The sequence below is a fragment of the Limanda limanda genome, chromosome 13 (genome assembly GCF_963576545.1).
Source record: "Limanda limanda chromosome 13, fLimLim1.1, whole genome shotgun sequence".
In the NCBI taxonomy this organism is placed as follows: Eukaryota; Metazoa; Chordata; class Actinopteri; order Pleuronectiformes; family Pleuronectidae; genus Limanda; species Limanda limanda.
The window spans coordinates 6769105-6793953 of NC_083648.1; the positions used below are offsets into that span (position 1 = coordinate 6769105).

The following is a 24849-nucleotide window of genomic DNA, read 5'->3' on the forward strand; positions in this document are numbered from 1 at the left end:
ATTCCCATCACAATTCCTCCCTGTTTATCCATCTGGGATCAAAATCTTTATAACATCTCATCATTTAGATTGGGAATTTTCCAGGATATGTGAATTAAAGAAGTAACACTAGTCTTAGTGCAAAAACAATACAACAGAGTTACACAATTGAAAATGATCAGTTTCTACAAACTTCAATAACGTATTTTACAATTATTAACATGATGATCATCATATTATCAAAATGTTCACTGTATTGGTGCCACACTTCGTCCTGATCGTGTGTCGAACACCTCCTTGTTGAAGAACATCTTGTTTCAGAGACATCTTGTATGCTCTGACTTTGATGATCAGAAATTTGATGTTGTTCCTGCCAAGCATTCGTGAGCAGGGAAACCATCTCTTTTCCCTTGAATGCTTCTCAGTCGTATAATCATGTGTTGCTGATCTCCTGTTGGTGCGGTTGTGTTCAGCGTGTAGCTCTTCAAATGTGTTGACTCTCCTTGCAACACCTAAAAATTTCAGACTGAAGCTCACACACTGGCACAAAGCACTTCCCGTCCTGTAGATCCACCCCTGGCTCTGGAAATCCTCCTGCGTTGGCCCTCATCTCCAGGTTGACCTCTGCGACCTTCCTGTCATCTGTGTTGAGAGGCATTTGGCTTGCACTCGTTCCATCGACGCCGTCTTCTTATTCCATCCGCACGTCCTTAAGCACAATCCAGTCTCCTGGTTTCAGGTCACGCAGTCCTCTCTCCATGGATTTAGATAGAATCTCCTCGTCTGCCTGTGGATTTTAAAGAGTACAGGAAACAGTTTAAAACAATATCTACCAGTTTGTTTTTCAATGTGTTTTTCAATGTGTTTGTTATGTTTGTTTTTTACTTCCTTCTCTCTCCACTGTCCCATCCCTGGCGGGATGTGGCATGATGTTGCCTTGTGTTGATACTCATACTCACCAGTATCCATAAAGCTATACTTATGAATATGTTACCCTTGTCAGCGGACATCCTTTTGAAATCTTCCATCATGGAATGAGTTCTCCGAACAGTATCTGTTTCACCGCTGGAGAATCCTGTTTAGATGTTTGGGAAACACTTCTGCTTGCATAGAAATCATGTCATAAAACAAAACAGTATTTATTTATTTCCCTAACCTACTTTATTTAACTTAATCTTTATTAAACCTCTCTATAAATGATTAAACCGTTTGTTTTGAGGTGGATGTCAATCTTGTAGAATCTGGATGTCCTTATTTTATTTGTAACTCAAATTACATAACTCTGTTAAAAAAGTTTTATTGAATATTATTTAGAGTGTTTCTTGTGTACACCCAATAACCCAATTCATCTATATCCAGCATATGTTACTCCTCTCTCTTGACACACTGACTCCAGTCATGTGTCAATCCAACCTAATGAGAAAACGTACACAGGTTGAACAAAATCATCCATATCCCACATCAAAAGTCCATCGACCACCAAACAAAACACAGTCTATCAAGACTACGTAATTCCTAAACTAATAAACCTAAATCTGCATTCTAAAAAAAATTTAGTTCGATGTAGTCTTGCTAACCGCTCCTGTAACCCACATTAAATGTCAGTGTTAAGAATCATTCAAATGCCTTCCATGTCCTCTACAGACTGCATACTGTTTGCAACCAGTAACACAGTCAAGGCAAGACAATGGTGTGAAGTCAATCTCATGAATGTCTTCTTCAGCCCAAATCACATGCAGAACCCCCATGCAAACAAGCTATCAGTGTAAATCTTGACACTCTCGCCACTAGCATATTTGCATCTCTTTGGTCCATGCATGTAATGATGGGGACGGTTTTCCTTTGTTTCAAACAGAGTCGTAAAACCCCTCTGTCATTCGTTATCACACTGTGATGCTGAAAACCTGTCATCAAACACTTCAGTTTCACAGTAATCAGCTGTTAACCATTTAAATCTGCTCTACTGATAAAGTTAAGAATTTCCTAGTTAAAAACTTTCTATTTGTAAATAGTAATGTCTATCATCCAAAACAATACTGTATCATAGCTGAACCTCCTAGCTGTTGAAAAGTGAACGTTATTTTCTCCAGCAAATATCATTGTTACAGCATATGACACTAGTAAAGTCTTATTTCAAAGTATCACACATATCACATTATTCTGTTCTCTCAGAAGCTGCCATTGCTCTGAGACTTGCTTGAAACTTTGCATCTGTTGCTTTTCCCCTAAAGGAAAAAGTTTTTCTGTTTAAACAAAAGATTACTCATATTCCACAAGAAGATTTCAGATATTCTTTTCTATTGCGTCTGCTCTTCTGATCAGACCAAAATCATATATGTGTCCGTTTCACAAACGTGATAGTACCTGTTATCAACTCAGAAAAATCAATAATGTTTACAACAAACTGAAAATGTCAATCAATTACATCAAAGAAATACATTTTCATGCAGAAATGTGTTCAGAAACCCCAATGTGATTTAGCATGAAAGAAAATCGTTTGCGATTAACTTTAAACCTTCCTTTTAAAATCTTTTAATTTGATTAAATGTATTTTCTTTTCTTATAGCCAATGTATCTATCAAAAACTACTGAGACAACACCGTATTTACTTATTCTAAATGCAACCAAACTTATTTTATCCTTAATTTACTTACTATATAACCTTTAAAACTAAATTTGTCTTACCAAGTGTTTAGATAAATCTAAGTAAATACCATTTGTGCTCTAATTTGATCTCTCCCCTTGCTCTTTGCAAGAGGATGTTAATTTAGAGGTGAGAAATTTGTCTCGGATCATCCATTGATACGCTTGTGTCAGATCCCCCTTTCTCGTTTAAATAAATGCAGATGTTATTCAACTCTGTCTTCCACTACTGCCCTGCTGTTTTAAAATTTAGCATACTATTCTATCTTCCCCCTAAATTTTACCCAGCAGTAAAGTGACAACAGAGATAAATGTTTGTCTTGCATTTAGCCTCTAACCACATTATTAAACCCCAATGATAAAAATGGATCTATCTACAACTTTTGCATATGTTTTTCTATCATTATGAGCTATATAACATTCATTCTAAAAGTAATATCACACTATTCACACATATTTACTGGTGCTTTTAGTTCCTGAACCTAAAAATAGATTTAATTTGTGTGTTTTTAGCAATTAGTTTTATTGATTTCTAATTTAACTATAATAATGTTAACCATATGCTTTATGTGTAACATTAATTCACATGGTGTCTGCAGCTGTGTTCTTACGATATTGAAGTTTTGTTGAACTTCTCTCTCTCCATCATGGTCTGCTCTTGATGGCTGCTCTGTCTCCATGATCTCCCTCTCAGTGGAAATGTATCCAGATCAGAACCTATTTGGAGAGACTGATACCTGGAGATTATTTCGGTTACTTCCTTCTGTATACTGTCTCTTATGTTGACTTCAGTCAACCAACACTCAAATGCTCTCCAGTCTGGCACAAATAGCTCCACATCTCTCCCTCTTGTTGCTTCTTTGCTTCGTTCTTGTTCAATGAGCAATTTGATCTTAAGTTGCTTCAACTGATTTAAAGTTATGTTCCCTGTGTTTGGAAAATCATAGTTTTTTACCCACAAGCCAAACTGTGTAACACTATAATGACCATACTTCAGAACCATATCTTGAACTGTAGGAGAAGAAATCTGTGGTAAATTCATCTCTGTAATGGTTGTTTATCAATTTAAACTCTGATTTATTCAGTAGAATACGAATCTTTTGGGAATTTAAGTTCTACTGATATGGAAAAGACCCTAATGTTTCAGAATTAATTTCTAAAGCCAATTATTTTCCTATTTCTTAAAAAACGTCTATTTTCAAATTCGTTTTAAGATTGATCTGAATCTTTTTCTTTTTCTTTTGATATAAGCCTTTAAAACTTACACATATATCCCAAATATGATTGAAATTATACTCACCTTATTCCAGTGTTGAGAATTCCAAGAAATCCTCTCTCACTCACTCCTCACTTTTTCTTTTTCAGCTGTAATTCTCAGATTAGTCTCATCAAATCATGCATGTTACTTGTATCAAATCATCAACATTTGTGTAACGTTGATAGTAACCTTTCACCTTCAAAACACTTTTTAAGAGACAATGAGAAAAACCCCTTCAGTTATAATATTGCCACTGTAATCACCTCTTGTAATTACTAAGTTTTAATTTTAATTCCTCTAATACAATTCTAAAACTCTGCATGAATCAAATCGCCTTAGAGAAAACTTAATTTCACATTTCTCTTAAACAAGACACATGCAGGTATAAAATGTATGGGAATTTATCAGATTTTCAAACAGATTATTATGCTGAGACGATACAGACCTGGCCTAGGTCTCTCTGTCACAGCTTTTCCTCCATTTCAAAATAATAATACTATTATATATTTATATTCTACTCTTCTGCTTGTTTACAATAACTATGAGCATGCCGCAGCGCCCAATATTAAAGTAATTTAGCATTAAACTCTTTCGCTAAACCCTGTTTAACATTTTGATCTTTTTTTGAAAAGAATCTTAACCTATTAAGCTTATTGTGAATCCTATACCGGTCTCTAAGACCTCCTTAGTATATACGCGTCCGTAACTCACTTCCCTGAATGAGTGAATTTCTTTGGACCTTTTTCCTTAAAAGATCTAAAAACAAGAATTATACTTTACCAGAATGAAACTGCTTGCCTGTCCCAGTCGGTTCTTTAGCCCACCTCAGTGAGCACTCCGGATTCTCAGAACATCAGGCCCACTGAAATAATAAAGGTTTAGTTCCAAACGTACTGCCCCGGCGCAATTACCTACCCTCAGCACCGAGAGCCAGAGTCGCTCACGTGGATGTCACTGCCAACAACAGCCAAATGTAATGGGACATTATTACATATCATGACACAACAAGCAATTATCAATTCTGGATGTTTAATTCAAACCGTCTGCGGACGGTTTACAAAGGTCAAGTCACGACAACAGACTTGACCTCAATGGCACAGAGCTCAAACATCACGGTGACAGATATGAGGGCAATGGCGATGAGCTCTCAAAAGTACACTCCATTTATACAATCAGATCCCTCCTCTCCACAGTAAAATACATTTGTCCAATCAGCTTCTCTCCATGTCGTCACAGGAAGACCAGACATTGGTCTCTGGCGGTCTCTTTGAAGTTTGAACAAGATGCTAAACGCATCTTGTTCCAGACCCTGTGAGTTTCTCAGAGATCTCCTGTCTCTGCAGGTCACACCTATTAGCCTTTGAAGCTCCCTGCTGCAGAAGACTTAATTGGCCCCTGTTGAGAAACCTTTTGTTCACACTAGACTGAGAAGGCCACGTCTATAGGCCCTTCAAGAGTATTATGCATAGTGTTAACTTGAGCTAAACTCTGACTATGAGTCTTAAACACAGAAATACATCTTTCAGTAAACTTCTCTCTATATAAATGTAATCTGTTACATTTGAACATGTCTAAATACAAAATTCCCATCACAAATATCAGAATGCTCCTAATGACTGGAGGACAATTAGAAGAATGATAATAGTCCGGTTGAAATTCCTTTTTCAGGGCTGAATGTTAAAGAGCTGTGTTGCAGTGAAGTGAGGACCCCCCCCTCTTGACTTTTTGACCACTTTTGTGTGTTTTTAATGAAATCACACACAGTTTGACACGCTCACATGACCCAGGGCATCGTACTTGACGTCTGTATGAATATGAGAATGAAAGAACAAGGAAATGTTTGGACAATCTGAAGTGGTACATAGCTGTTCATATTGAGGTGATATAATATATAGTAACTGTTGATTTTCAATCATGAATACTGACGTCTGTAAATACACAATAAATTATATTTCCCATATTATAACACTCATTCTCGCCTGAAGTGCCTTAATGCTTTATGTACTAATTTCTGCAGGACAGAGTGGGCACTGGACAGACGGCTGGGTTCTGTGGACCCCCCCGGTGGTCGGGTTAGAGCCTTGGCTGTGCAGACAGACAGTGACACGGAGGCAGTGATTGGTCGGCCGCCTCCTTCTGATTTAAGAGCAAACAGAGAGTTGTTTTAATTGAGACACTGAGGAAGAGAAGCGACGCACTAATAAACAGGTAATTATGCAACTCCCAGCTCCGCCAAAGCAGATTGTGAATCCATTACGGCCTCTTTGCAGAAAAAAAAAAACACCTCTTCCCTTTTTTCTTCTTCTTATTCTTCTTCCCTTCACTGATTTTTTTGTTATCTCCACTCCAGTGGTACGCAGACCTCTAGTGGGGGAGTAAAGCCCTCCACGCAAAAATTCATAACAATTAACCATCAATCAGACTTAACCTCCGGGGTCGTGGTAAGTACTCCTGGCTCCGGGAATCTGCCTGCCAGATTAACACAGTGACAAAATGTGCCTGTACATGTCAGCTAATCCATTTATTTATTCAGCTTTCTCCCAGACTGTCTGATTAATCGCTCCCTCACCGCGGACGGAGGGAGAGAGAGAGTGAGGAGACGGTGAGAAAGCTGCTCTGCTCGGTGTGTGTGTCGTCTGCATGTGTGTGTCTGTGTGTGTGTGTGTGTGTGTCCACTGAGCGGCAACAGATTCCCCGAACACACAGTTGACTGAGCATCAAAGAGTAGTTTGCAGGAGCGCATGTAAACAGCCATGTGGATGTTTAGAGAGAGATTTGAGAAACACCTGCACACATTCACCCCCCCCCACCCGTCTGAAACAGACACCCTTGTTCTCACCACAGAAGGCCGTGCTAATTCTTTAAGAAAGTTTTATTCTTACCTTGAGTTGCGATGTAGTGGTTCGGCCTGTGGTAACCCTGGAAAGAGAAGAAGAAGAATAGGAACGTCAGATCAGTTTCCTCCTACTCGTGAAAGATGATTCCTCTAAAACACACCCTGACTTTGATATGTGGTTTTCCTCACAATAAACTTGAACACTTGCATGCAAATTTTACATCCATCCATCCATCCATCCATTATCTATCCAAGCCGACACTGGGCGAGAGGCGGGAAGCATCCTGAACGAGTCGCAGGACCGACATCCAGACACTAACAGACCATTCACACCTACAGCCAATTTCACTTATGTAAGTCGTGTTGGCGAAATGACAAAATGAACCCAGTGTGAGAATTAGAATGTGTCCGACGACGATGTTTGTGAATTAATGAATGCTTCCAGCTCTGCAGAAAGATTTTACCCGTTTAAGAAAAGCATTCGTCACTATGTGGAGGTCAGTGTTGATTTTGTGTTGGTGGCTACAAACAAATCAATGTATGGATACTGAGAAGTGTACAAGTACATATAAAGTGTAGCTGGTCAGAGTAGTAGGTAGAGGTAGAGTAGGCGGTCCTTCAGATATCATATCATGAAAATAATGTGGCCGAGTCGTGATCAGATCTCAGGATGCGTTAGTGCATTATTGATGTTGATACCAGATTTGAACTTTGAGTCTCCAATTGTCGTTGGACTGGAGGAGGAAGGACACGCAAACTTCACACAGAGTGGGATTTGAACCCTCTTGCTGAGAGGTGAAAGTACAAACCACTAACCCAGGTCTACATGATACTGACCCGTACACATTTAAAGTGAATCCCAGTTAACAGTAGCTGCTCTCTCGGATAACTCAGATAGCAGCCAAAATAAACTCACTGCTCAGGAATTGTTTGCTGCTCAAGAAACACCGTGAGTCACACAATGAGGCTAACCAGCTACTATACTGTACAACCCCCCCTTCACTTCTTTGTTTCTAGATCTGCCCGAGCGACTGAGAGCCGGCTGGTGATGGATGCTGCTGCATGCAAGATGCACAAACACTCTCCATCACGCTCTCTATATGCGGCACACCTCTGGAATCTGCAGGCAAAGTGGTGATAATCCCCCCCCCCCACCTCCCCCCCCCGATACGACTAACAGCACTGATCTTCACAACAGGCCTCTAGTCTCTGGGATTACTCTAATCCCTTCAAGTTTTTATTTGTCCAATTCCTTGTCTTCTCTCCGGAGATATGAGGAAGGAAACAAAACACAAGGACTTAAAGGCTCTTCCCTCAGTCCTGCCTCCTCTTGATTGCCCCCCCCTCCCTCCCTGCTCCAAACTCCCCACCCACCCCCTGCTGCTCTGCTTATCTCACTCATATTCAATTTAACTTGGACCGTGATTAACGCTCCTGCAATGAAGGGAGGAAGACACAAAGGATATTTTCCCTCACTCTCTCTCTCTCTCCCTCTCTCTCATCCACGGGGCTCCTTCAGCTATTCAGCTGTCCTCCATTTTTAATGACTTCTTTATCTCTGGACTGAGTAGGAGATTTGTTTGTGCTTTCATGTATGTTCTGTCAAGTAGAGTGGAGGCCCAGTACGCCGTCGGATTAGAGAGGGAGAGACAGAAAAGAGAGGCGGAGCCCTGACAGTGACTGTCAGGTGAGTAGAGCTTACTATAAATGAACTTGCAGCTTTTAATAAGCATGCTACATTAAGTGCATCAGTGTGTTTCTGCCCCACAAAGAGATAAATGCAGGAATGTCAATGTTGAAATTATTAATTGAGCAGGCTTTGTTTCCAGGGATGTGCAAATTACCAGAGGAATTGAGTATGTGCTCTGCTCTCCGGTTTTTTTCTTTTCTGTGCTGCATTGCTTATTACAATCATCATTTACATTAATTCTTTCCAGTAACAGTGGGGTGTTGAATGTCTAAAATATGCAGCATGGAGTGCTTTTGCCTGCGGGCATGAATTTGTATTTTCAGCCTGAATATCATTTCATTAGACGGCTCACTTCTGCAGTTCGGGGGCCAAACGCATCACCTGGAAAAAATGCATTTAAATACTAATGATTTGCTTTGCCGAATGCATTAAGGAGAAAATAAAAAGTAAGTGCTGTCTCTATAAGTTCCTGAGTCAAAACGTGACATCCTTATGAATCTCAAACTGGAATCTGGACCGTGATGAAGTGTGTAGCCGCCCTGAGGGCCTGGAGCTTCAGGGCGGGTTCGTGCATCAGTTGCTTTGTGGTGGTTTTAATTTTATGCAAAAAAAACATAGCAAGTACATCAACTGAACTTAACAGAACAGTGTTGTGAGTGAATGGTGTCTAATAGATCTTATAATCGAATAAAGGTATAAGATTAAAAAATATGTATATTCTTCAATTGCACTTTAGTTTTTTCCCCAAACCGAAAAGCCTATTAACCACATGCTGCATGATGCTGTGAGCCTGACTTTGCATATTCCTCAATAAAATAGTGTTTAACCAAGCAGCAGGTCAGGAGGGGCCGACTGCTCAGATCTGCCCCCGGGCTCCATGCTGGATTAATCCTGCACTGAGGATGGATGGGTGGATTCACAAAGTGGGAGACGGAGGTTTGAGTCCCAGGTGTTTTTCAGTTTGAGGCTATAAAAGAAGGTGGTTGTGGTTCGAGAACGGTCGGGGTTTTGGTTAAATATTGACAAAGTCCACACTTCCCCTCAGGTTACATTGTTTGACCAAAACCTCAATCGATCAAAACATGTCATTTAAAGTTTTGTGATATTTCTACACAGACGCAAACTTGTTAATGAACCTTTCAGCGACAGGGTTGAGGACGTGTGAGTCACGTGTAGGGTTGCAAAATTCCGGGAATATTCAAAGTTGGAACCTTTTCATGGTAATTAACAGGAATTAACGGGAATATACAGGAATTAACGGGAATATACGGGAATATACGGGAATTAACGGGAAATTTTGTGGATAATTTATACTAACTGTATTTACCTTGTCATTTACAGACATAAATATAAACATATTGTTATGTCATAGGCTGATTTTAGCCCTGAGGAAACTTTGGGCACTTGACTATATGCTTCTGCATCGTTGTGTCATTCTTAACATAGGTCTTTGCACAGTATTTGCAAATGTACACAGCCTTTCCTTCTACATTGGATGGGGTGAAATGTCTCCACACATGAGATAGTACATGTGGCATTGTTCTGTAGAATAAGATGAGAAAAAAGTTTGTAAAAAAACACTAATGCAATGCCAGAGATATAAATAGTTAGCCAAACATGTGGAATCGTCTGGAAACATATTTTACAATTGATGGATAAATTAATGGAAATAGGCTAGATGAACAGATGAACAATCCTCAATCAGCACGCTAATATATTTTCCCAGTAATATCATCAAACTTACCTGACTAGTCCTGCACTCTACAGCAGGCCTCAGTAGCCCAGCTGTAGAGTGAAGGATGCTGGGAGTTATCTGTGCATGTGATGGAAGAATGAACAGTGGAGGGTTGAGATTCAACATGTAGCGTGTGCTGCATTCCATACATCTTTAAAATAGAGTTTTGAATGATGGTTTTATTGCTCAGCGTTTAATTTGCGTATTTTTTCGCGTATTCCCAAAATTCCCGAGCTAAACTTTCCGCCCCTTTGCAACCCTAGTCACGTGACTTCTGTGCATCTTTAACATGTCATCACCTCCATACATCACTTCAGTTTAAAGAGCACAACCCCAGCGAAACTTCTCTTTCCCTGTGAGCCCACAAACAGAGCTCTGCAGGCGACAGGCCATTCAAATATGTTTCCTTGCCTCCTCGACGCTTATGAAAATACTCAATCAGCTGCGCAGGAAGAGAAACACACCCGGCCGGCTCTGCTTACTCATACATGACTGGAAATAATCGGCAGTATAATAGAGTACAATAACAAACACTGTGGGGAATGTTCCACGTATAAGAGTTTATTGGGCAGGACAAGCTTTTAGATGGGTTAAAAAGCTTTTCTGAAGAGCAAAAACATCATTACCCATCTGCCTGCATTTCCACTAAGTACTTTTCCAATGAAGCCGGCAGAGCAGTGGAAATCCTTTTCAATCAGGCCCCTCTTTAATATGCGTATATTCTTATCTTATAATGGGGCCCTCTCCATTGTGAGAGCCGTCTCCGCAGCATCCCCATTCGCAGCATAATGGACCATAAACCGAATAGTGGGAAAGGTAAATAATTTAAGCCCCCTGCATTTACTGTGGCACACCTTGCATTATGAATTTATGTTTGAAGGCGTAACAAGAGATTACAAATTACCACATTAGAGGGGCGGGCGTGCAGTGGGTGGGGGGGAGACGGAGTGGGAGAGAGAGAGAGAGAGAGCGAGTTCTCTCCTGAGCAGAAAACCACTTAGGGAGTCAGGTACATCACCAGCCCATTACACATGGAGTGGAAGCATCTGCTCAAAGGGGCCGATGAGCTGCTCTGATTGGTCACATCCTGCTACTAACACTGCTATTAACAGCAAATCAGGTCAGATCAGGGGGTTCCATATTGTCTGAGTGAATCGAGAGATCTGTTTTTAACAGGAGGCATGCCTCACGCCACCTTTTAATGACTTCTACTCACTGTAAAGCTAATGCTAAAGTCACTAAAGTGCATGTTAAAGCTGCGCCGCAAGTGCTCTCCTGTGGTAAGAAGTGTAACTAAACGACTGCACTGTCGATTAACTGTTGCATCTCGTTTCATTCTATAGAAGAGGTTGAGGAAGAGGAGGAAGCTGCCTGGTAGAGATGAAGACTAGTGATGCTGATGCTGCACTGAGATGTTTCCCGGATGGCTTCAACGGAAAAGAGGCTGAATCACCTCTGAAGGAGAAGAAACCTCTCAATTCTATTCCGTTTTATTTGTATTACGCGAAATCATAATCTCAAGGCCCTTTTGACAGTTTCCTCAACGAGCAGCACTTTGGCTCCTTCCTCATTAACTGGAGGAAACCTCGAGAACCAGAGTCAATGTGGGCGACATCTGCCTCGACCATCTTTATCAGATAAATCATCTTTGACACCAGAGATCCCGGTTCGTGCTCCACTTACAACCAGCAGTTACCACTTGTCTTTATCGACAGGATAGTAGGCGTGAAGTGGAGAGAGAAAGAAATTATTGTCTCATTTTTAGCTGCTGATAATCTCCTGAAATTATCAAGAGCGGCTGCATGTGAGAATAGAAATGTCTGAGTCAGTAGCTGCGGACAATCTCCAGAGTTTCTCCTTCCAGCCCCCGAGTATAATGTCCGGGTGAGTCTCAGAAGATTCTCCGGAGGATCCACAGCGAGTGAGTGGGCGTGTCGATGTGGGCGTGTCTAAAAGGCAACGGATGAACGAAGACAACAACTCGGAAAAACGACATTTAAGCTCTTTTGGCGAAGTTGCAAGGACAAGAGACCGAATAACAAACCCTGTAGCAATAGAAATGAATTAATGAATCACTGAGCTATGAGGAGTTGTTGAATCTTATCTGATAAGATAATTAAAAAGCAGAACAATGACTTTTCTTCCTCTGTGTCTTTGCTTTTAAACTTTATTTTCAAGGTAAAACATTGTTCTCTTGTGCGTCAAATACTCTGCTTCTGATTCTCAATTGTGTTTGTTCTCGAAATGTTGTTCAAAGCAAACAATGACCTCTGAGTCGCCTGGTGTCTCTCTGCTCCCACCAGGCGCTGTCACTCTGATCCTTATTCCTTTTAATATATCCAACAGTGGTACAGCAGCTTTCTAAAGTTGAATAAAAAGGCAACGTGTGCGTGTTTGAGTGTGTTTCTCTGTGTGTGTGTGTGTGTGTGCGTGTGATGGGCAGGCAGCGGGGGATGCTTTGTCCCTAAGGCCCCCCCGTGACGGCGGCACCAGCGCCCTCTCCCTCCCCGAGAGGAAGCGCAGTGACCTTTGCATTTGGTGGCGCGGTCGGTGTGTGTACTTACATCAACGTAATTTGCATTAATGTAATCGGAGCTCTGTTCCCCCTCCAGGGCCTGCAGCCTGACACGGGAGTGATCATCTGGAAGAGAGGCGGAGAGAGGAAGAAACCAGCATTGAATTAATCATATTAACAAGGACATCAGGAGAAGAAACGGAGGGGGAGAGGGAGATAGAGAGACAGTAGAACACAGAGAGGCAGTGGTGACGGACGACTGGGAGCACGACCACACTGGTATTAAAAGTTTGGCTCAATTAAAAGAGACAATGAAGTCTTGTGACCGAGGGGGTACGACAAACAGAATGAGGCTCATGTCCGTTTAAAACCATGATGATTTCGGGTAATTCTCGATGAGTGTGTGCTACTTGGTGCATATCCAAATAAAAATCTGACTTGTGGATTTAAATGTGGTTTCATACAGGTTGTCAGTTTTTTCCAGCCGCTGTTCGGTGACTTATAACCTGTAACTCTGTGTAGCTGAGAAACGTGACAATAAAGTAATGTGACTGAGTGCATACGACAAACAGAATGATTCTGATGTCCGTTTAAAACCACGATGATTTCAGGGATAATTATCAATGAGTGTGTGCTATTTGGTGAATATCCAAATAAAAATCTGAATTTAAATAGGGTTTCCTACAGGTTGTCAGTTTTTTCCAGCTGCTGTTCGGTGACTTATAACCTGTAACTCTGTGTAGCTGAGAAACTTGATGTTGGCTGAGCTGTAATGTTTGTTTTAATTTAAGAGATACTCGCTCTCTAAGTGCAATTCAAGTTAAAATAAACTGTATTTTGTGGATTTTAGAAGCTTCCTTCAATGTTTAATATGTGAATATTATGCAAAAAGTATTAAAATATGCCACAACAGATTTGAATCAGGCCATAGAGTGATAATGACGGATTTGTCCCCATATTAACATCCAAATTAACATCTCAATCTGCATTCTACATTTGGAAATGTACCTTTAAAGTTAATCAGTAACTTTTACAGTTGAGGGTCAAAATGATATTTCAGCATTAATTGGCAAAAATCTGCATCTCAGCCTCGAGTTTGAAGACAAAAAATACGAGCGGAATAAAATTTTACATTTTTATAAACACCGCCGAGGCTCCATGTTATGTGCCATATGCCGTTGCGCGGCTTATTTCTCATAACTTAAAAGACGCTGCGGGAAGATGAATATAAAAGTAGATCGGAAAGGTCAAAGCTGCTCTTGTTGGCTGATAATAAAACTCTGTTTGAGCAGCTTACAGTTATCCAGAGTCACACGACTGGCCAATAAATCAGACAGAAGAATGGGAACAGAAATTCATGAGCGCTGAGGAGGTGCTTTGTACACACATGCAATAATATTCCCATATCGGTTCTTCATGCGGTTCTCATCCTTCTTGGCAGAGTCCCATGGCGCCGACTGTCCTTCAAAAAAGCTCTGAAAGCAGAGAAAACAGAGAACAGAGAGGGGGGGGGGGGGATGAAACACGGTGTCATGTGTGAGCACTGTAAATGATAACCAGACTAAAGAACACAGTCTTCCTCTTTCAGCTCTCAAAAATAAAGGAGAGGAAGGGAACATTGCAACAGAAAAGCAAGACGCAGAGAGAGAGAGAGAGATATTCACATCATTATGAGAGGTGGAACAGGGGGAGGGAGGGAGGACGCTGTGTCAAACAGCAAGTGCCATGAGGGCCGAGGCAGCGGGAGTCACGCTCAAACCGGTCCCCCTGCGACACGGAACCACCGCGGCGCCTGTCACTCCGCCGCCGCCGCGTCTGAAGGACTCAATCAGCTCGACGCCGGGAAAAAATAAAGCCAGCTCATCGTCTGCAGATCAAAAACCGCTCGGCTCAGATTACGCTCATGAAATATTTATCACCTCTCACTGGGGAGATTTCCATTCTGATGGCACACCAGGCACAATTAAGCCAAATTATGAAAATACATCTCCACTGCCAGTGCCGCCGCTGCTCGGCAGGGCCGGGCCGGGCGGGGGGGCGAGGCTGGCTCCGAGCAGACGGGTTCTGGACAAAAACATCTTATTGTTCTGGCTTTGTGATCGTCGGCTAATGCACTTTTGAAAAGTCAAGCCAATGCATTAGAATGCGGAGCCGAGTGCAAATAAGGATCTGAGAGCGTTGATGGAAGGTTGGACTGATTGTTTGGAGAGTTCCTCTGGTGTGGTCCCCCCCCCCCGTCGGAGGGAGCCGGACACTCTGTCGTCAATCATCGCCGCTCTCGGACTTGATGGTTTCATCCGTCTCGGCGCCGCGGCAGCCGGCGGCCATTTGTCTCGCAGAGAAAAGGCCTCTCAGACACCTCACAAGGACAAATCCCCATATTAAGTCCTGAGGATTAGTGATTTCACTGAGAAACAGCTTTTATATGCTAAAGATACGTCCCATCCGTCCTGTGAAGACGGACGCTCGTCTCAGGGATACATTACACAAGCCTGTCCTCCTGTATGTCTCGAGTAAATGCTCAGGCCAATGTCGTCCTCTGTGTCGGGCTGAAGGATACGAGTCTCACATCCAGCTTCTGATGACGAATCATCCTCAATCTGAAGGCGTTACCTCGCAACTTTATAATCGCTTTCTCCTGAACTGAGTGACCCTGCCTGTCTGAGACGCTACAGCCTCGTTCTTCCATCTGTTTGAATCCTAAAGTCTGAGAAACATTATCGTGCTGAAGTAGTTTGTGTCCACAGAGAGAGAAATGTGAATTTAATGGCTACACACCCACACTGGGAATAATTGGTTACCTGACAGCGATGGAAAAACAACGGATGGCTCCGCATGTGAAAAACTATTCTGATGAAAAAGGTCTGTGATGTGTTTTACAGTGTTTTTTTTGTTTTCAGTGCATCTGCGGGAAGTCGTTCACCATCCACAAATTATTCCCATTGGCCCAGATCCAACTTAGTGTGCTTTTAATTACAGACTACCTGCTGTACTCCGGTCCCAGCACAGTTTGTCTGCATCGCACATCACTTTCTCTAAAACAACAACAACCAAAAAACCTACACACGGCAACAACCGAGCGCTCAGCATACACACCGTGGAAAAGTGAGGAAATAAAAGCACCAGGGTTGGAAACACAAAGAATTGTTTTGTGTGCGAATTTGCTTCTGAATTGAACTAATAGACTCGTGTACGGTGTGAGAACAGGAAACTCATTCAAACCAGACTAGAGCTCATTCAAGGTTAGAGCCTAATCCACTGAAACGAGCTGAAAACAAGTGAAATGCGATGACATCATCACATTTCATCTGATGCAGTTGGAAAGTTGTTTTCTGTTTCCTGTTTTTCAAAGAGTGCGTCAATGTGCAAAAAGAAAAGAAGAAATTTAGACATGCAAAATATTTAGTTTTAGTTTGAATGAAATATGTTTTTTTATAAAGCTTTTGAAAAGTTCACACCATGAGTGTGGCCTTCATGGAGTTTTCCAATTTCCAGATCATATCAGTACGTGGTTGGTTTGGTTACATGACAATAAAACATTTGTTGATTTATGAGAATAAACTGTAGTAAACTTTTTCCAAACCATTCAGATTTCATGTTTTTCTTATTTTTTTTACCGAGTCACTCTGGTTGCATTTCGTTTTTTAAATATTCTTTTGAAAAGCTTTGTAAAGCAACATCTGAATCTCTGAGCTGTGAAGCGTTTGTGGATCTCACATTTCCTGATCAAAGGGGAAACATTTCACAGTGACATTCTCAAGACAAGACAGGACAAGAGTTAAAAGATAAAAACAAAATGTCACTGCTGAACACATTGCATCATCCGTACACTGTCAGATAGTTTGGTAACTTTGCAAAACTTCTGTTGGTAAATTCCCCTTTTTCCAGATCAGATCAGTTCACATGAGACGTTTTATTTTAAATCCCACAGGGCTTTAAAATCAACCAAACAAGCACAATCAATCTGTCAGGTTTGTGATATCATCTGCAAGTCTAAAATAATAATAATAATAATAAAAAACTCACAAATAACCAAAAGTTTGAGCTTACCTCGTTTATCTGATCCAAAGTTAAACGTAAAGAATAACAAGAAGCATGGGTCGGAGAGAGATATAGTACAGGGTAAGTTAACAGGTTGCACGAGGCTCCATGAGTCTTATCAACAGAAATCAGAGAAATGGATCAAAAGGGAAGTTAACCTGAAGACAGATTGATGCAGAGGAGACAGCAGAGGAACACAACACACAAAGTCATCGCTCTAGCCCGAGAGAGAACGAGCTCCATCGCACACTATGAGCATCTCACAGGCCTTTTTCTGTTTCTGTTGGACAGCTACAGGGGACAGCCGGGCGGGGGGGCAGGGGTCAATCTCTTGGTTGTGGCATTGTTTCCTCTTGATTGACTGTTTAGCGTTCGTACGACGCCGGTCGCGTGAACCCCAAAACACCTCCATCCATAATGGATCAGGCCCGGAGGGCGGCCCACAGCGCTCCAGCCCTTCAGTGATCTCATGCTGCAGGTAGCGACGGGAGGCTGCATTATTTAACTCTGCAGTCACGAGGGCGACGGGGGGAGTTAATTACTGATAAAACTGGCTCGTGCATAGTGAGACTGAGCGGGGAAGAGGAAGATGAAGAGCGGGAAAGAGGGAAAAGCAGGAGAGGGGTGCGGGAGGTGTGGATAAGTGAGTTACAGGGAAAGACATTAAGAGAGAGAGAGAGACAGAGAGAGAGAGAGAGAGAGAGAGAGAGAGAGAGAGAGAGAGAGAGAGAGAGAGAGAGAGAGAGAGAGAGAGAGAGAGAGAGAGAGAGAGAGAGAGAGAGAGAGAGAGAGAGGTGAGGAGTGCGGGAGGTGTGGATAAGTAAGTTACAGAGAAAGACAGAGAGAGTGAGAGAGAGAGTGAGTGTGAGAGTGAGAGTGAGAGTGAGAGTGAGAGTGAGAGTGAGAGTGAGAGAGAGAGAGAGAGAGCGAGAGAGAGAGTGCAGGAGTTAGAGGGAAAGACATTGAGACAGAGAGAGAAGAGACAGAGACAGAGACAGAGATAGAGAGAGAGCGAGAGCGAGAGAAAGAGAGTGTGCAGGAGTTACAGGAAAAGACATTGAGAGAGAGAGAGAGAGAGAGAGAGAGAGAGAGAGAGAGAGAGAGAGAGAGAGAGAGAGAGAGAGAGAGAGACAGAGAGACAGAGGGAGAGACAGAGAGAGACAAAGCACAAAAGAAGGGAAGGATATGAGCCGAGAGGACGGAGAGAGAGATCTGATGAAAGTTGAGAAAAGAGAAGATGAGGATGATGGATGTTGATAAGGAAAGGTGATAAATATAAGAGTTTGTAAGTATGAAAAAATGAAGCATCTAATGTGCATCACTTGCATCTCTCCATCTCTCGTCGCCCGGCACCTTTTCACCGATAGGGCTGCCTCTTGTTTTTTCATACTATACAGATGAAGAGCGGGAAAGGGGGAAAGCAGGAGAGGAGTGCTGGAGGTGTGGATAAGTGAGTTACAGGGAAAGACTTTAAGAGAGAGAGAGAGAGAAAGCACAAAAGAGGGGAAGGATATGAGCTGAGAGGACGGAGAGAGAGATCTGATGAAAGGTGAGAAAAGAGAAGATGAGGGAGTTGGATGTTGATAAGGAAATAAGATAAAGAAAGGTGATAAATATAAGAGTTTATAAGTATGAAAAACAAGAGGCAGCCCTATCGGTGAAAAGAACGAGAGATCGAAAGATGCGAGTGATGCACATTCGATGTTTCCAAAGAGAGAGGGATTTATGAAGTATCGCTCGGAGCCAGACGCTTCCAACCTGGCGTCCGGGTGAGCCGGGGCCGCCTGGTGTTGTGCTGAGGGACGGCGAGGAGGCTGGAGCGCCGCCAAGCGCTGCCAGCCTCCCGCTCTAATGAGGGGAAATGAGACTGATGCTCTTCTGGGGGGGGGGATCTTTTTGTTTTGGTGTCAGCGAGCGGCCCGGTGTCACATTACCGCTGCCGTGCTGTGGTGTGACAACAGTCTTGAGAGAGAAGCAGCAGGTCGGTGTCTAATCGGACCCGGTACAGATGAAGGAGGGGAGCAAACACGTGGAGAGAGAGGGGATTTATTCATTTTTGGCATTTCATGTTGGTCTGTAGCTGAGTCTCTGAGGTGTGTGGTGGGGGGGGAAGAGACGGGAATGCACAGTCGCTGCAACACTACAACACGGAAAACAGATGAACAACAAAACGAATCACACACCGTAAACACACTGGGACGGGCCGCATTAACAATTTATCATAAAAGTGCATCTGGGGAGAAACAAAACAAAACAGATCTGCTGTGCAGTGCAAAACAGACGGGGGGGGGGGGCGGCAGACAGAAAGAGAAAGAGCGGGAGACAGACACGGAGAGAGAGAGAGAGAGAGAGAGAGAGAGAGAGAGAGAGAGAGAGAGAGAGAGAGAGAGAGAGAGAGAGAGAAACACAGATGAAGCCTCGTTTTTGGAGATTGACCAACATCTCCACACTCCACAATCTCCATGGTGATGTCACAAGTCCATCACCGGGGCTTTATGTGTGTTTTGCGGACCCTCGCAGGCATTGGAGGGGGGGGGACAGGGGGGGGCGGCGTCCTACCTCGTACTCCTCCTTGAAGCCGTAGCCCTCGGAGCACTTCATCTGGGTGATGTGCTGCAGGAGGTCGGCCACGCGGATGGCCGGGTGCAGCTGACCCGTCTGGTACGGCACGTCCACCGGCTCGCGCTTCCTCAGCGAGTGGGTGTGGCCTGACTGCACCAGGCTGCTGGTGTCGCTGCCCGTGTTCTGGCTCTCGTCTGCTGGGACACAAACACACAGACACAAGGCCGGGGGGGTCAGGACGGAGACGTGGGAGAAGAAACCTCATGTGGCCTATGTTCCCACAGCCCTATGTTTCTACATTTCCAGTATTCATTACAAAATTAGGCCCCATGTTCCTACAGTTCCCACATTTCTACCCCTGCCTGGTAGTTAAGGGTTTACCATTCTGTAGCTGGCGATTTGAAGGAGCTAGCTAGCTTCCAAACTCTCTTGAGCTCAACACCGCTAACTCTAACCCGAACCCTAACTCTAACCCTAACCCGAAACCTAACCCTAAACTCTCTTGAGCTCAACACCGCTAACCCTAACCCTCTCTTGAGCTCAACACCGCTAACTCTAACCCTAACTCTAACCCTTCCAAACTCTCTTGAGCTCAACACCGCTAACCCTAACCCTAACCCTCTCTTGAGCTCAACACCGCTAACCCTAACCCTAACCCTAAACCTAACACTAACCCTCTCTTGAGCTCAACACCGCTAAACCTAGCCCTCTCTTGAGGTCAACACCGCTAACCCTAACCCTTTCTTGAGCTCAACACCGCTAACCCTAACCCTCTCTTGAGCTCAACACTGCTAACCCTAACCCTAAACCTAAACCTAACTCTCTCTTGAGCTCAACACCGCTAGCCTTAACCCTAACCCTCTCTTGAGCTCAACACCGCTTACCCTAACCCTAACCCTAATTTTCAGAAAAATCTAGAAATCTGGAAACATAGGGCTGTGGGAACATAGGGCCTAATTTTCAAAATTGTCAGTGAAAAAAAAATCCTTAGACATGTGGGAACATAGGGCTGACCCTCACGCGGCTCATTAGCACAACGTCGTAAAGACACATACGGGTGACATGATGCTTGCAGCAGTAAATGTCGGTTGCGTTTTTATGAGTTTATCGTTGAATAAAAACTTGAGTTCTGGGATCAGGTGCGTGCCGGTTCTTCTACCGGATCACATCTCACTCACAACTGTTGCCGTTGACAGATGGCACATTATCTCATTTACTGTTAAGCATTATGTCACCAACCCTCCAGATTGACAAACAACTCTCTGCTAGTAATCTGTTTGTTATGGATGGTCATAACAACACAACATCATTGAGTAATAGGATGAGTCATGTGGTGAGAAGGTTCAGGTCCATCTGTCTCAATGTGTGGCTGTGATATCAGAGGGAGGCCCAGTGTACCGAGCCGTTAGAGAACCAGGCTCTTTAAGCACAGCACTGTCACTAGGAGCGTTTAATGTGGCGACTGTCAGAATGAAGATGCTCCAGTGGATCAGCAGGAGAGCGATTGTTAAATTTCACATGAGGATGCTGTATTTGTGGATCTCGCATTAGAGGTCGCAATGGTGGATCCAGTTTGGTGGATTCTATATCGTGCGGGCTGATCGTAGTGGTGATGGCCGATCCTTTGTCACGTTGGCATCGGATGGTGGTGGATCCTAGCTGGCGACAGTGGACAATGACTGTGGACTATAGTGGATCCGGTCTTGCTGGCTGCTGACCAGAGACTATGAAACAGCAGGACTGCTTGACGTATAGTATTGAAGTTATCCTTCAAAATGTTAACCCTCATCGATGCTGCTAAAAACTTTAATCCCGATGATTTTTTCCTACACTTGACATCTATTGCACTTCTGTCCGTCCTGGGAGACGGATCCTCACATGTGTCTCTCTGAGGTTTCTACATATTTTAACCTGTTAAAAGGGTTTTTAGTAGTTTTTCCTTCCTCTTGCTGAGGGTTAAGGACAGAGGATGTCACACCATGTTAAAGCTCTATGAGGCAAACCATGATTTGTGAATATGGGCTATACAAATAAAATTAGATTGATTGATTGATTGTAAAACAAGTTTTGGTATTTATTCCACTGGCGGTACAGTACGCTGGTTTGGGCTGCAGCTCAGATTTGATTCTTTTTTTTTGTTTTTGCGAGTGAGCTCTTCCATACTGTAATCCAGTCAGTGGCAGACATGAGGCACAGATGCTGTGGGGGAGCCAGCGGACGATGGAGGAGGAGGAGGAGGAGGAGGAGGAGGATGTGTGGGGGGGTGCGGTGGGGCCACAGTGAGCATGTTGCAGCAGGCGCCGTCGGAAGCATCACACAGACACAGCGTGGAGTCAAACCTCCACCCCCCCAAAAAACAAAAATTCAAACGAAATAGTAAAATCATACCTAAAAAAGAAAGAATAATTTAAAAGAACAACAACCCAGGAGGGAAGCGGAGATGGGAGGAGAATGCATGGGGGGTGATGCTGCCATGGGGCACTTTGACCATGCTAGGCTAATGGTGGCTTGGTGGCACGGTACGGAGGAGGGGGGGGCGGGGGGTGAAATGCTAACATGTCCACTGGTCATGCAAGAGATGTGGTAATGTCCATGTCAGAAGCAGCCAGCTCTCTGAGTCACACACCGCCTCCTTCCCCCAAACCCCCCAGGGCCCACTTGGGGAAACTTACCATTAATGGGCACTTTTTAGATAGCAGATACATAAGAGGTTATGTATGTAAAAGAGAGAGAGAGGAGGAGAGAGAGGAGAGAGGGGATAAGCAACAATACAGCATGAGATCCTGTTACAGTTTTTTTTTAGTTTTTTTCTTTTTTAGAGCTACGCTACGAGGCAAGATCACATGATCACACGCCTCCTCAGTCCAAAGCCTCATCAAGGGGTGGGGGGGTGTGGATTGGGTGGGGGGGGGGATGTCGAGTGGATGGATGGGGCAATTTCAACAGTGCAAGACAAAAGTATAAAAAAGAACAAAACAAGGAAGTCATGGATTTCAGGGGAGAAAACAAAAGGTGGAATACTCGTTTGGAACAAAGCTGTAATTGTTTCAGATCGGGCGACTTGCAAAAAAAAGTCGATCGGCGCCAATTATATCTGAGTGTCCTGACATCCTGAATTGCCGTAATTATATTTGCATGTGCTCGCGGTGACACCTGTATTTACACCGAGTGTTTTAGATTCTTTAAAAAAAAAGAGAAAGCGACGAGCGGAGGCGAAATCAATGAAACGCCGGCGCTTCTCGGCGATCTAATGAGTTGTGATGGTTAACCTGAGCTGACGAGACAATGCTGTGACTGAGCGAGTCAAAACCGAGAGCATGTGACCTTCTCTGGCTGCCGTAATCTCATGGTAAATGTGTTTCTTTGAAATTTGAGTGAATGGGTCCTTCACATGCAGGTAAAGAAATTTGTCTGAAATCCAGCGTAAATTAAGGTTGATTTTTGCTTTTTATAAATTTTAATCTTGCCTTTGTTAAACTGCCCTCAACCAAAATGCATGGTTTATTACTTTGCTGCACAAACTGTTTGACTTCTCATTTTGTCAATTTCACAAAGTATGAAGCTGCTGGGAACTCAAATCCCATCCTGAATGACATAGGTGCCTTTAGAAATCTACAAATGAGCCGTCATCACCAGCCGGAATGTCTTTATTGAAGTTTTTTAAAGAGCTAAAAAATGTAGTTTCACAAATTATACACACATATACACAAATCAAAAAGTAAGTTATTTATTTGCGTGTATTTTAAAAGGTACGGAAGCGTATTGCATTCACAAAAAAGTTTGAAAAACAGGATTTTTCCTGTTTTTCGAACTTTTTTTTTCCTGTTTTCCGAGATAAAAATCCTGTTTTCCGAACTCATTTTATTTCCTGTCTTTCCGAGATAAAAATCCTGTTTTCCGAACTTATTTTTTTTCCTGTTTTTCCGAGATAAAAATCCTGTTTTTCAGAGCTAAAAATCCTGTTTTTCAAACTTTTTTTTTTTCCTATTTTTCCGGGATAAAATCCTGTTTTTCTGAGTTAAGTTTTCTCCGGAAAAGGCGTTCCCTTAATCCTGCCTGAAGCTCTCACATGCATGGAGTATGGTTGCTGCTGCATCAGCCTGATCCTGCAACAGACTAATGTAGCCGAGCAGTTTGTTCTATTATACTGTCAGGAGGCCTCAGCCGAAAGAGGACACCAGAAATGGTTATTGAATCGGGACATCACTCTCGTTTATTTTCCTTCACACTTTTCTCTATTGAAAGAACCCCTTTCCGTTAGAACCTCTTTCAAAACAAGAGTCCCAACCACCAACCTGCTTATAACAGGAACTACACACCAATCTTCTATAATAAAGCCAATAACGGAACAAAAATAAAAACTATCCTCTACCTATCTGTAGCATATCCCCCGAAAGATGGTCGAGACTTTCAACTGATGTTTTCAGGTTTATTTGACGCTACGTCTATGGACGCTATACGTCACTTTCAAAATAAAAGCATGGAAAAAAATTTGAGCGAAAAACAGGATCTTTATCTCGGAAAAATAGGAAAAAATAAAGTTCGAAAAACAGGATTTTTATCTCGGGAAAACGGGGGGGGGAAAAGTTCGAAAAACTAGAAAAATCTGCAGTGAATGCAGTACGCTTCCGTAAAAAGGTTAAAAAAGAAAAAAAACATATTTCCGAGGGTCATTGCAAAAGGAAAGGCGACGAGCGGCGGCGAAATCAAGGAAACGCTGGCCGCCTCTCGGGCGATCTAATGAGTTTTGATGGTTAACCTGAGCTGATGAGACAATGCTGTGACTGAGCGAGTCACAACCGAGAGCACGGGACCTTCTCTGCCTGCCGTAATCTCATGTTAATTGTCGCACGCTTCATTAAGCGCGGAACTAACATCAGCAGCTGTCACCGCTCGGCGCTGATGAAAGACGCCGCTCGGAGTTACTCTTTCTGTGAGGAGAAGACACTCTGTGACTGGTGCTGCTGCGGTGGAGCCGGTGCCGAGTCGCTCGCTCGCTTCTCTCTCTCTCCGTGGCCTCGAGTATTGAACTATTCCAGCTCTGGTGTGTCCCACTTACAGCTGTTCCATGAGCTCTGCTGCTGCTGGAAGAGCAGCGACTCCACAAAGGGCCGTGTGATAATTAACCAGAAAGAACAAAACGCTTTTTTATTATTCTATCTCATCACCGAGTGAAACGCTAAACAAAAACAAAGTAGGTCGACTAGCAAGTTAGCCAAAGGCAGGGGGGGGGGAAGCGACTTTAAAAAGAATAATAGAAAGGTTGTTGTTTTGTGTGTGTGGGGGGGGAAGAGGAGTTGAATGTGAAGAGAGGAGGGAGAGGGAGGGAGGGAAGGGCGGCACAGCCAACGCAAAACCATTTTTTGTGGGGAGAAATTTTCGGCTAAGACAGCGTTTTCTCCGTCTGCCTCTCGTTTTTTATTTTTTATGTTTCCGTCTCAGTGCCGCTGCTGCGACCTCTGACCCCCCCAAACCACCGCCACCACCACTTCTGACCACCCCGCCTTCTCCTCCCCCCCCTCCCCTCCCTAGACACTACCCCCACATCCAGTCCACATGTCTGTCCATGCATATGAGAGGTCAAACACGG

General features: G+C 43.3%; 1 protein-coding gene across 1 annotated transcript in view; it reads right to left on the minus strand.

Annotated features, from left to right (window-relative positions):
- LOC133017819 (receptor-type tyrosine-protein phosphatase mu-like) overlaps nt 1-24849 on the minus strand; it is a 171993-nt gene that overhangs the window by 20491 nt on the left and 126653 nt on the right. The window contains exons 20-24 of the mRNA XM_061084029.1: nt 21932-21943; nt 19257-19453; nt 14044-14131; nt 12706-12782; nt 6763-6799 (exon numbers count right to left, since the gene is read on the minus strand). Coding sequence (XP_060940012.1) covers nt 6763-6799; nt 12706-12782; nt 14044-14131; nt 19257-19453; nt 21932-21943 — 411 coding nt within the window. The remainder of the gene's footprint in view (nt 1-6762; nt 6800-12705; nt 12783-14043; nt 14132-19256; nt 19454-21931; nt 21944-24849) is intronic.